This window comes from Haliotis rufescens, unplaced genomic scaffold (assembly GCF_023055435.1).
Source record: "Haliotis rufescens isolate VD_foot unplaced genomic scaffold, xgHalRufe1.0.p SCAF_1, whole genome shotgun sequence".
Taxonomy (NCBI): Eukaryota; Metazoa; Mollusca; class Gastropoda; order Lepetellida; family Haliotidae; genus Haliotis; species Haliotis rufescens.
Genome location: NW_025963779.1, coordinates 69,571,733 through 69,584,387, shown reverse-complemented (window position 1 = coordinate 69,584,387; position 12,655 = coordinate 69,571,733). Strand labels below are relative to the sequence as shown.

Sequence of the window (12,655 nt, the reverse complement as noted above, 5' to 3'; positions counted from 1 at the left end):
ACGCCAACAACGTGACTGTCCTGCCGTGGCCAGCTCGATCACCAGATCTGTCACCCATAGAACATCTCTGGGACCAGCTGGGGCGTCGTCTTCGGAAACGTCAACATCCTCCCTTCACGAGACAAGCGTTGATCGTTGCCCTCCGTGAGGAATGGAATCGGATACCTGCAGTCGATGTGAGGACGCTTGTCTACTCAGTTCGACGCCGCATTCGAAGATGCATTGCCGCTCATGGAGGTCATATCCCGTAGTGAACGGTCTGGGCCGTCGTCACCTTAAAGTTGTAACCAATGTTATTGATCGAATACTGGACGAATGGCCCCTTGTCAAGAAATGTCCCTGTTGGAGGTCAAGGTCTTTGTTGTTGAATTAGTAAATTCGCATTTCACTGTTCTGAATGATGAATTTCTACAATACAATTGTTATTGCTGCTTCAAATTGTGTTGGTCATATTTTATTCTAGAAATATCGTTGGTGACGTTTCTTTCGGCCGTCAGTTTATCCAACTTCAGAGGTCAAGTGCAATATGTCAAAAAATAAAAGCCAAAGCCATCTGAAGTTTACTGAGTAAACAAAATGTGAAATGCTGGACTTCCTTATTGATAACATGTATGTAAAAAATTGGGGTAAGACATTTAGGCAAAATGTAGGTCTTGTGTCATCATTGATTTTCAGTGATCATTTGCCATAATTATCACCGCTAATCAAATTATTTTTTTACATCCAAGGAATCTGTGTCGTCGAATAATCAAGACTGGTTATTCCCTGGTATTGACGTTTTATATGTATTCAAATAGACATTGTATTCAGGTGTAATGGAGGAACATAGTGTATAGAACAAACCATGAAAATACTGACGATGTTTGATGTCGTTCGTGGACATACAGTGCTTCCATTCAGTACATGGCAACTGTCTATCCAACAGTGGTTGGATTTGAAGAGTTGTCGCCCTTGCCAAGGAAGTGGAGTAGTCTCATCCTGATTGGCGGCAGCTTGAAGGCGTAGATAATGGGGTTGATCAGGGAGTTGACGAACGTCAGGACGCTGCCGTAAACGATGTAGTCCCCAACTGCGGATGCTGACATTTCGTGAAATCCGCCAAACGTGTACACCCATGTTATTAGAGCTGAAATAGACAGCACAATTCTATGGTTGCGTTTTCAATCTCAATCAGTTGACTCATCTGAACCCAACCTTAACAAACTTTGCAATCAATGGCGGATGGGGTTAGAAACTACCATTTTGATGTTCGAATTCACACACTTGAAATCTCATTAGGGGGACAAGGACAGTTCTAGGGATCGACTTAGAAGTCGTGGAAGCACTTCTTTGTTTGCCTGCTTTGTCTGAATAGCAGCTGTTAATGGTGACCCCATTGGCACTGACACAATGTTACAGTTTACGTGTTGATGATGACCCCATTGGCACTGACACAATGTTACAGTTTACGTGTTAATGATGACCCCATTGGCACTAGCACAATGTTACAGTTTACGTGTTAATAATGACCCCATTGGCACAAGCACAATGTTACAGTTTACGTGTTAATGATGACCCCATTGACACTAGCACAATGTTACAGTTTACGTGTTAATGATGACCCCATTGGCACTAGCACAATGTTACAGTGTACGTGTTGATGATGACCCCATTGGCACTAGCACAATGTTACAGTTTACGTGTTAATGATGACCCCATTGGCACTAGCACAATGTTACAGTTTACGTGTTAATGATGACCCCTAACTGGCACTAGCACAATGTTACAGTTTACGTGTTAATGATGACCCAATTGGCACTAGCACAATTTTACAGTTTACGTGTTGATGATGACCCCATTGGCACAGATACAATGTTACGGTTTACGTGTTGATGATGACCCCATTGGCACTAGCACAATATTACAGTGTACGTGTTGATGATGGCCCCATTGACACTAGCACAATGTTACAGTGTACGTGTTGATGATGACCCCATTGGCACTAGCACAATGTTACAGTTTACATGTTAATGATGACCCCATTGGCACTAGCACAATGTTACAGTTTACGTGTTAATGATGACCCCATTGGCACTAGCACAATGTTACAGTTTACGTGTTGATGATGACCCTATTGGCACAAGCACAATGTTACAGTTTACGTGTTAATGATGACCCCATTGGCACTAGCACAATGTTACAGTTTACGTGTTAATGATGACCCCTAACTGGCACTAGCACAATGTTACAGTTTACGTGTTGATGATGACCTCATTTATACCAAAACAATGTTACAGTTTATTAGTTAATGATGACTCCATTGACACCAATGTTACCGTTTAACAGTTAATGATGATCCAATTGACACCGATGCAATGTTACCGTTTAACAGTTAATGATGACCCCTTAGTGACACAGCGACAGTGTTACAGTTTGGCAGTTAATGATGAACCCAGTGGAATCGGTACAATGTTACCGTTTAGCAGTTAATGGTGATGCCTTAGTGACACAGCTACAATGTTACAGTTTGGCAGTTAATGATGAACCCAGTGGAATCGGTACAATGTTACCGTTTGGCAGTTAATGGGGATCCCATTGACACTGATGCAATGTTACCGTTTAACAGTTAATGGTGATCCCATTGACACTGATGCAATGTTACCGTTTAACAGTTAATGATGATCCCATTGTGACAGAGATACAATGTTACCGTTTGGCAGTTAATGATATAATGTTACAGTTTCTCTTGGCATGAAATACATCAAGGCTGCAGACGGTGGAGCACAGTGCCCCTTTAACTCCTATGACACAATTCGATGCACTATTTTCGCTTTGTGCACATGGCAGCTGTTACCGATTCCTTTAGTAGTGTTGTTTGACATTTTCAGATAAATTCTCCAGCGAATTTAGCAGGAAAATAAGGAAATTGCCTTTGGCCGTTCGTTATAAGAGCTTTATTGTCGACATAGGAAATGATTTCATTTGTTTATACGGTAAACTAAGGTTATAACGAACATGCTCATAACAAACTGATGGATATAACGAACTTACTTTTTTTGTCCCTACAATTTGCTGTAGTTATGCTGTAAATATGCTTTTAACGAACTACGGTTATAACGAACTAAAATGAGTAGTCCCATTGAGTTCGTTATAATCGTAGTTTACTGTTAAAGGAATATCACCAAAGCTTTTGTTTTAAAGGATGCTTTTCGCTGGATGTAAATTAATCCCGGAGTGAAGCCGAATATTTTCAGTTTTCTAAATATATTTTCAGTTGTGCTGGGTCACTAACACCTCCTTTCTAGAACTGCTTACCTACATGAAAGAGTGAATATTGCACATCACACATTGCACCTTTGCGAGGCGAGATAGTTTTTAAAAATATCTTGATGTAGACATAATATACTATTTAGGTAAAAAAACCATAAACAAACTTCAACTGGGCTTAATCTTACCATGTGGGTTTATCTTTGTTAAGAAAGGAAATCTTGATTATGCGGCTGTGATTTTCATTGAAAACCGCTTGTCTTACCCAGAGGTGAAAACGAGATGATGTAAGCTCCGACTAGGAGGACCACTGTTTTGGTGAACTTCATGCTTCCAGAGTTCCTGTTCCCTGTCACGTCAGTAGCGGCGATCGCGCGGGAATGTCTCCGAGCAACCAGAAATATCTTCATGTATAGGACACAAATCACAACAAGTGGAACGAAGGTGAAAAACAGTCCCATCTGTATGTATCCTGCCGTCAGGACTCCCAGTAGAGAACATGCCGGTTCTGATGGCCCCGGTGTATCCCTCCAGCCATAGGCTGGGATGAGGCCGACGTTGACGGAGAAGACCCAGATAGCAGCCGACATGATGGACACGGACTTCCTGGTGATGACATCCTGGTAGCGGTAAGGGTACACAATCTGCACGAACCTGTCCAATGTCAGGAGGGCAAGATGACACGTAGAGCAACACACGAAAGTGAAGACGGCGCCAAGACGAACCAGACATTCTGTAACGTTCTGGAAGTTGATCAAGTTGTACGCGACTGTGTGAATGACAAGGACCCCTGTCAACATGTCGGTGACGGCAAGGTGACACATCACCAAATCCGTGGCCTCCAGACACGTCCTCCTCACCAAAGTATCCAGGACAAAGGCGTTCGAAACCAGGGTAAGAATTCCAATCACTAAGATAACGCTATTTATTGCAAGCGCGGGTGCGGTTACGTCGTATCCATTTAAACTTGTAAATACAACCAACGCTGTACGTTCTTCAGAGTTGTCGGCCATGACAGTGGGACGTGTTCTTCTGCACGTAACTCAACGAATTGGAGCTCTGTCTCCAGTGTGTTGCAATATTGAAACTTACATGGAATTTAAAAATCAATAATTAGAAATTTTGAATCAATGAGACCTGTATTGAATGTTTATGATATAATGCTAACAACAAAGTCTCCATAGATCTAATCATTTACTGAATATAGGTCAACCATCATTAAGCTAGTTATATGTTGACAACATGTCGTGCGATGTTGTCACATGAGTCCTTAGCATCCACACGCTGCGTTGAAGTACTAAAGCCAATTATTTTTACCATGCTTTGAATACAGGGTGCTCTCCAGGAATGAAGGTATAGGGTCATTTTCGCTACACCAATGTTGTGATATTTGCCCATAAACATTTCCCCAGGTATAACTTTCACACGAGCAGTAAATCAATATTAATAGTCAATATACTGACCGTTTACACGCAGTTGCACTTTTGAAGAATCATTCTTCGTATTCTCTATCTCTATTGATCCCGACATTTACATGGTTACAATATCAACAGACATTTTAAGATCACATCAGAAAGGGAGGCTGGTGATGTGTAGGGTTCATGCTTTCAGGTTCCGACAAGAAAAACAATCTGTTGTTCATGCACATGTTGTTCATGCATTCGGTGCAGAAGAAGTTTTTCAAGTTTCCACTGAAAACCTTCGTCAAATTATTGACAAAACAAAGAACGACAAGGGATCCCCTTCAGCCCACTGGCTCTTTAAATAAGTAAAAACCATTAGAATCGTTATGGGAATTGACAGGAATGTACGTATGAATGCATCTTCCCGAGGCAAGAGCGTCCACTAGCCTTTTTTTCCTGTGCTATGATTGGACTTATATCGACAGTCCAATCAGAGAACATGTAACAAAATCAACACCCACGACTGATGCACCTTCGTATGAAAGTGATTTACCGCTGCCTGCCTTTGTTGACACGTCTTTTTCATCTTTTAACTCCCCAACGATTGCCTATGTTCTTGTACCAGGGATGAAACCGCGGCCTTGATGTGGCAAGGGTAGAAACTAGGCTTTGATACTGGCTAGTGGACAAGCTTGCCTCGGGAAGATGATATGAATGAGAATTAAACCTTTTCTGTTCCATATATTCCGTCCTTAGTGTCATGCGTATTTGACAATGATTTATTAACACATGCTCTTGATACAGTCGGAATCGTACAGCGGATTTTACTTCTTAGCAGAGATTTCTTATGATCTCGGGAAGGGTTTGTCGCTTTTATTTGGATGTAGGTAAAGAATATAACGTAAAACCATCGTGGCATTCACTTTAGAGAATGACTTCAACAATCTTTTTGCATATTTTCATTCATTTCATTATTTTTTTTAATGTGAAGTTTACGCGACATACGGTTTTTCCATTGCACGAGAGGTCGGCCACATGACCTAGAACCTGGCGTTCATTTAAGGACCAGGTCTCGCCCCATTTGTCAGATACCTCAAATGTCACGGTTACCCAAATGGTAAAATGGATTAGTCCCGATCATATCCCGCTTGTCAGACACTTCATGAGAATATAAGACTTATAATAAATAAATGTAAGACTTTCATTGTATTTCATGGGCTTTAATAGACAAAACAAATACAAATAGTGTGTGATGAAAACATGTATCAATGTAGCCACTTTTGATAGAATCAAGGGGCGGTGGGGTAGTGGTTAAAGCGTTGGCTCGTCACGACGAAGACCCAGGTACGATTCCCACATGAGTCAATGTGTGAAGCCCATTTTCCGATGTCCCCCCTCCTTGATAAATCCTGGAATATTGCTAAAAGCGGCGTAAAACGATACTCACTCACTTTGATAGAATCACCCAATCTTGTTCTGGCTGGAGAGGCGATGTTGAAAGTGTACCTAGGTCGTGCCCCTCTTGCGATGTAACAAAGTCAAATTCAGATATCTCTATATACATACAATTTAGTAAAATCATGTAGTCATGAATATACTCAATATTCTTGAACGAAGCTGAGGTGAAAATTTATTAAAAACAAATTTAAGTTGTTTTCAAGATCAATATTCCAAATTGCCCGATTTTTTGGCAAATCAAAAAGTGTCATTTCTAGACTGTAGTACAAGTACCGGCAAACGGATGGGGTTGCATCGAGACCTGGGCTTGGCAGGCCTAAAAGAACCCGACAAGATCGTCTCTTTACATTAATTGCACAGATTCAAATCTGCTCCCGTTATCAATTCCGTACCATAAGGCGAATTTCAACAACTACCGTTAAAAAACGTGTCTACGCATCCCGCCTGAGAGCAAAGCGTCCTGTGAAGGGTGTGACCCTAACAGCTTACTATAGGCAGCAAAGATTGGGGTGGGCTAGGCAACACCAAGGCCGGGATGTGCGCCAATGGGGTTCCACCATGTTTACAGATGAATCGAGGTTTGCCTCCGATTCACAGATGGCAGAAAATGTGTTGACGACGTAGCGGCGAGCTTTATGCCAAGGCAACAATTCTTGACCATGATCGGTATGTAGGCGGTAGTGTCATGGTGTGGAGCGGTATCAGACATGACAGGTGCACTGGTTACTGTGAATGGACATTTAACTTGCCAGTGATATGTTTTGCGTCCTGCGTTTTTTCCATTTACTAGAATCATCGACTGAAATTTTAAACTGCAAGATGACAATGCCAGACCACATCGGACCCAGGTCGTCACCGATTATCTCTGACGAGACGGCACACGGAAAGTCTCAGACATGTTCCCCAAAAGAACACCTGGGGCATGTTCTGGGGCAGAGAGTGTACGTCAGAAACCCAGCATCCACCAACGTGACCAAGCTTTGGGTAGCTCTACAGGCAGAATGGCGGCGGCCAATACTAATGCAACAGTACGCAAGTTAATCAACAGTATGCCCTCACGGTGACGTGCATGATGACCTACTCGCCAGAAATTAATTTTACATTTATCGTCATTATCGTTCATCATTTCAAAATGCGCCTTCACTACCATGTCATCACTTCTCTCGGTAGTGTCGGTAGTATATATACATACATTACACACTCACCCCCCCCCCCCCCCCTCCTCCCCACACACATACCATGCCATACTATAATAGGTCTGGTGCCACCTGTTTCTATGTTGTGAAGATGTAAGTGAGTGTGTCCTAATTCTGACCAATCTGAGGCAAAAAATGATCTTTGTGATTGGAGAATGCATTTTACTGTGTAATTGGGCTTTCAATATTTTAAAAATGCTTTTGCGGAAAAAAACCCTCCACGACGTTCAGGGTATTGTTATGACTCATGTGTTGCTTCTTGATGTATCATACCATTGGTTTGTTCTTTCAGTACCATCAATCTCAGCATGTTATTTGTCACTGTCCAAATGGTTTGGGTGTCAATGAACAGTACATCGTTCCTTCTATATCCATATCTTTGTAGGCTTGCATGCTGCAAGTGCAGCAAAGGTTTCACTTCAAACCCAAGTTCCACTGATCTGGGTAATGTAGATGTGAGTACAAACTTGTCAAGTTGACTGGGTTTTGTAACACATAGTGTTGTAAAAAATGGTCCCCCCCACACCACCCTAAATATCAAATGGCCCGCCCCTGATGGGTAATTGTATAGGAAAATCATGCATTTCTAATTTTGTCTACAATTGTCTGCGACAAATCATTTTCGGTACAAGTGTGTCGATATTCCTATTATGTTGTTACTTGTTCAGTTGTATTTTCAACTTCACAACTTAAAGGGCAAGTTCACACGGAAATTAACCTATTTTTCTTGTACTTTTTCCACATTAAAAGTGTTAACCTAGAAGTGTCATAGACAAAAATATAAAAATATCACAATTAATTAACATATTTTTCGCATTAAAACGATTTATATTTTTCACATTTACCAAGTGTTCTATTTCCACAACAAAAACACCATGGCTTATGCCCCTTGCAATATGACGTCATTGGTGCCAATTGATAAACATTATGACGTCATCATGCTTTGTTAGAGCCGCTTCACGTGGTGTAGGTACAGGTGTGTGATTCTAGCGTCTCAGATGCCAGCCAGCATAGTGTTATGCTGAGTCACCACTGCGCCGGAATGTGTCGTAGGCCATGTTGTTTTACCGCAAACTGGTACTTGATATCTTTTGCATTGAGAATAGACAGGGACCCAGTTGAAATGGCACAAATTACGTCATAATCTAAGGGGGATAACTCAGGCCTGTTTAGCTCGAAAAACGAAGGCCTCATAACGGCATATCATTTTCACACTATTGTGAGTTTCCTACTTTCACTGTGAAAAAAATGAATGTATATTTTCAAAGACAGATACTAATTAATTCTAAAATTGCGTTTTGTTTAGAAAAAGATAGAAAGTGATTTTTGCGTGTACACTTCCCCTTTAAGTCATAAAATGTGATAGAATTTGTTTCTCAATAATGAAAGAGAGAACACAAAACTGAATAGTCCACCGCGCGTATTCCACAGGGTTCAAAGGGAGTTTATGAATTCGGTAAGTATTGATTTGACCATGCCTGTGTTTATTATCTATTGTAAATATAATTTTACGAAAAAAGAGTTGCCGCCGTTTTGATTCATCGCTTAAAAGGTTGTCTTGTTTCCTTTCCCGTTAATCTATATGGGTGACAATTGTCTGCACGGCTCCATTAGTGGTTGAATTGGAAGAGTTGTCGCCCTTGCCAAGGAAGCGGAGTAGTCTCCTCCTGACTGGCTGCAGCTTGAAAGCGTAGATGATGGGGTTGATCAGGGAGTTGGCGAAAGTCAGGACGCTGGCGTATACGATGTAGTCCCCAACTGCGGCTGCTGACATTTCGTGAAATCCGCCAAACGTGTACACCCATGTTATTAGAGCTGAAATAGACACAATTCTATTAGACCGGCAGCCGAGAGCACTTTGGTCAAACGAACAAGGTACCAATATCCGAACACAGGAACATTTACTGTGTAACCCAACATATTCATATATAGATGTCTGCCGGGGACCCCCTGCTGCGTGTGGCCCCTGGCCCCCCAAAAGAAGGGACCAGGGAAATCCGCCAGACGTGAACACCAGTCTTAGTACGGCTGAAATAGACGTTACGATACTGTGATTAACAATTTCTGTTTTCTGAACGTTCGTGTTATCAGTCTCAATCAGTGGACTCGCCCGAACGCAAAGTAAACAAGTTTTGATTAACACATCTGAAATCCTTGCGCACGCTTGTCATACTTATGTTAAAGGGGACAAAGCCTCGAACAACGTGGCGGTCCCAGGTAGTTTGATTCAAGTCGTTCAATCCACGCTGTGTTTTCATGGTTTGTTTGTCTGTCTCCACGGGGATTCTTGGTTGTAACAGATCCCTAACAAGATACGCTGGGCGTAAGAAGCGACTGAACGGATAGGATGGTCAGGCTCGGTGACCAGGCTTATAGCGTGTAATTGTACCCCTACGACGTGGATCGGTGTTCACAATGTCAAGCACTGGATTGGCTAGTCCAGAATTGATTATGTACAGGCCGTCGTCATATAACAGGAATATTGCTGAGTGTGGCGTGAAAAACAAACAAACAAAAACACATTTAAATAAAAATACAATGTCACAACTGTTCTGATGGCATTTATTACGTTTTGACCAAGACTGAAATTTGTCTCTAGATCGTGCAGAAAGACCCCCCTTTAATTCCCATGACACCAGTCCAACTACACTCTTCAAAAAAAGAAACGCATAGGTGTTTTGAGAATTCCAGTTAGATTTTTTTTCAGCAATCGTCATAAACACAATTCTTATTTTTGATTCCGTTAATCATGTCATGTTTGTTGTGCATTGCGCGCAAACACGTCTCAAAATGTTTTTTGTAAACGTTTATCAGCAAAAATGCAAAGGATGCACGGAAATTGCTTTCAGAAAAAGTTTTCAGCACAATGCAAGTGCAAAGTGTTTGAAACAAGAGTAGAGACACTGTATATAAAAGACCGTACAAAATTCATCAGTTCATTACGAATTTTCTGACGTGAACGGAGATCGAAAAATGCCAAAATTATCTGTAGCTGACCGAAATATCGCCATCTGACGTTTGGAAGCAAGGGAGTCCCAGTCTGCAGTTGCAAGACACTTCAACGTTCACCAAAGCACCATATCTCGACTATGGGATCGATATACCTGCACTAGTTCGACTGAAGATCATCCCAGAATTGGAAGACCAAGAGTGACCACCCCTGTTCAGGATCGGTACATCCGGTTGCATCACCTTCGGAATTGATTTGCTACAGCAACGGACACTGCAGGACAAGTGCCTGGTATGCGAAGAATTTCCGACCAAACCATCAGAAACCGTCTGAGGGAAGTGGGAATTCGAGCGTGACGACCAAAATGTGGACCTTGTTTGCGACGTCTACACCGTCAACGACTGGCGACGCGTTTGGTTCAGCGATAAGTCACGTTTTCTTCTTCAACGACGGGATGGAAGACAACGTGTATACCGACGTCGACAGGTGGACAGATTTGGTGGAGGGAGTGTCATGGTGTGGGGAGCCATATCCTACACGGGTAGATCACAGTTAGTTGTTGTCCAGGGCAATCCTAAAGCAAAGCGATACATAGACCAAATTCTGCGTCCTCACCTCCTCCCAAATTTGGACCGCCAGAGGGAGCTGTTCCAACATGACAACGCTCGGCCCCACACAGCACGTGCAACAGTTAATTTCCTAGTTAATGAGAACATCAATGTCCTTCCATGGCCGTCCAAATCGCCTGATCTCAACCCAATTGAACATTTGTGGGACGAACTTGATCGACGCGTCCGTCAACGTCACAGCGTCCCAACACACTGGCACAACTCGCCAACGACTTACAGGAGGAATGGCGAAGAATTTGCCACGAAAACATCCGACGACTTGTGCAATCTGTGCCAAGGAGGTGTCGAGCAGTGACGGCTGCAAGAGGTGGTGTGACCAGGTACTGATCATGACGCCCCCTTGTGGCTACACATGTGCAATGACCGAACTGAATTAATGCTGACAATGACGACAATGCTTTTGTCGATCACTGTGTCTAATTTCATTTGATTGTGTTCACGCATATTCTTTACAGATACTTTTACATCCGCTTAAATAATATCCTTATTTTTTAACTATGCGTTTCTTTTTTTTGAAGAGTGTATTTTTATCACGTTGCCAGATGAGCAGCTTAGTGGCGGTGTCTGACATTTCTTTCATTTGTAAGGTGAGTTTTGATTATAGCCGTTTTATATTAGCGACATAGAATATGCCCACCGAATCGGAAATCGAAGAAACAAACAAGACCATATTCAATGTCTAATCTGGATCTGTGCAAAGAAATTAAAAATGATGGCCGCCTCTCTACCAAGCTGGTCGGTAAGATGGATTTCGATTTTCCAATCGTGAATTTCCCCTCCCTATAAAAGTAATGGTGGAATGGCGGGGAACTTGTTGAGTTTCGTATATTGTGGAAGATAACTTATATGTAATGAGGAATTAATTGATTTCATATAAAGGTGAAGCCAAATATGTCTGGTCCTTTCCAAGAATTGTTTCGAAGCATTTCCGGGCACGTCCAGGAACATGTAATAATGGGTCTCTGACATCTTCCTTCCCAGGATTGCCTACCCACATGAATGAGCAAACATAGCACAGCACTATCAACTGTGAAACCTATGCGTGGCGAGATTTTCCATATTGATCCAAGTTCCTGTTTAATGCAATGATATCTTGATGTAAACAGAACATACGATGTAAGTCAAATAATTGAAACAAACTAACTTTCGCTGAACTAACTCTTATTCTCAGGGTTGATCCATTTAAAGAAAAATAAATTAGTGCAGCTGTTAACCTGATCGAAAACCGCTTGGCTTACCCAGAGGTGAAAACGAGATGATGTAAGCTCCGACAAGGAGGACCACTGTTTTGGTGAACTTCATGCTTCCAGAGTTCCTGTTCCCTGTCACGTCAGTAGCGGCGATCGCGCGGGAATGTCTCCGAGCAACCAGAAATATCTTCATGTACAGGACACAAATCACAACAAGTGGAACGAAGGTGAAAAACAGTCCCATCTGTATGTATCCTGCCGTTAGGACTCCCAGTAGAGAACATGCCGGTTCTGATGGCCCTGGTGTATCCCTCCAGCCATAGGCTGGGATGAGGCCGACGTTGACGGAGAAGACCCAGATAGCAGCCGACATGATGGACACGGACTTCCTGGTGATGACATCCTGGTAGCGGTAAGGGTAGACAATCTGCACGAACCTGTCCAATGTCAGGAGGGCAAGATGACACGTAGAGCAACACACGAAAGTGAAGACGGCGCCAAGACGAACCAGACATTCTGTAACGTTCTGGAAGTTGATCAAGTTGTACGCGACTGTGTGAATGACAAGGACCCCTGTCAACAT

General features: G+C 42.4%; 2 protein-coding genes across 2 annotated transcripts; both read right to left on the bottom strand.

The window, feature by feature from the left end:
• Positions 1-914: 914 nt before the first annotated feature.
• Positions 915-4,046, bottom strand: LOC124134130 (adenosine receptor A3-like). Its single transcript, XM_048380937.1, has 2 exons — positions 3,512-4,046; positions 915-1,126 (listed from the first exon to the last, which is right to left on the bottom strand). Exons 1-2 carry the CDS (start codon positions 4,044-4,046, stop codon positions 915-917), a joined length of 747 nt encoding a protein of 248 aa, XP_048236894.1.
• Positions 4,047-8,876: 4,830 nt separating this feature from the next.
• Positions 8,877-12,655, bottom strand: LOC124134131 (adenosine receptor A3-like). Its single transcript, XM_046498812.2, has 2 exons — positions 12,121-12,655; positions 8,877-9,118 (listed from the first exon to the last, which is right to left on the bottom strand). Exons 1-2 carry the CDS (start codon positions 12,653-12,655, stop codon positions 8,877-8,879), a joined length of 777 nt encoding a protein of 258 aa, XP_046354768.2.

What these genes read in the sequence shown, in the direction of transcription:
- LOC124134131 (XM_046498812.2), bottom strand. Translation starts at nt 12,655, where the DNA reads ATGTTGACAGGGGTCCTTGTCATTCACACAGTCGCGTACAACTTGATC. An exon ending in CATCTCGTTTTCACCTCTGG is followed by an intron (nt 9,119 to 12,120) that starts GTAAGCCAAGCG and finishes TGTCTATTTCAG; the next exon opens with CTCTAATAACATGGGTGTAC.
- LOC124134130 (XM_048380937.1), bottom strand. Translation starts at nt 4,046, where the DNA reads ATGTTGACAGGGGTCCTTGTCATTCACACAGTCGCGTACAACTTGATC. An exon ending in CATCTCGTTTTCACCTCTGG is followed by an intron (nt 1,127 to 3,511) that starts GTAAGACAAGCG and finishes TGTCTATTTCAG; the next exon opens with CTCTAATAACATGGGTGTAC.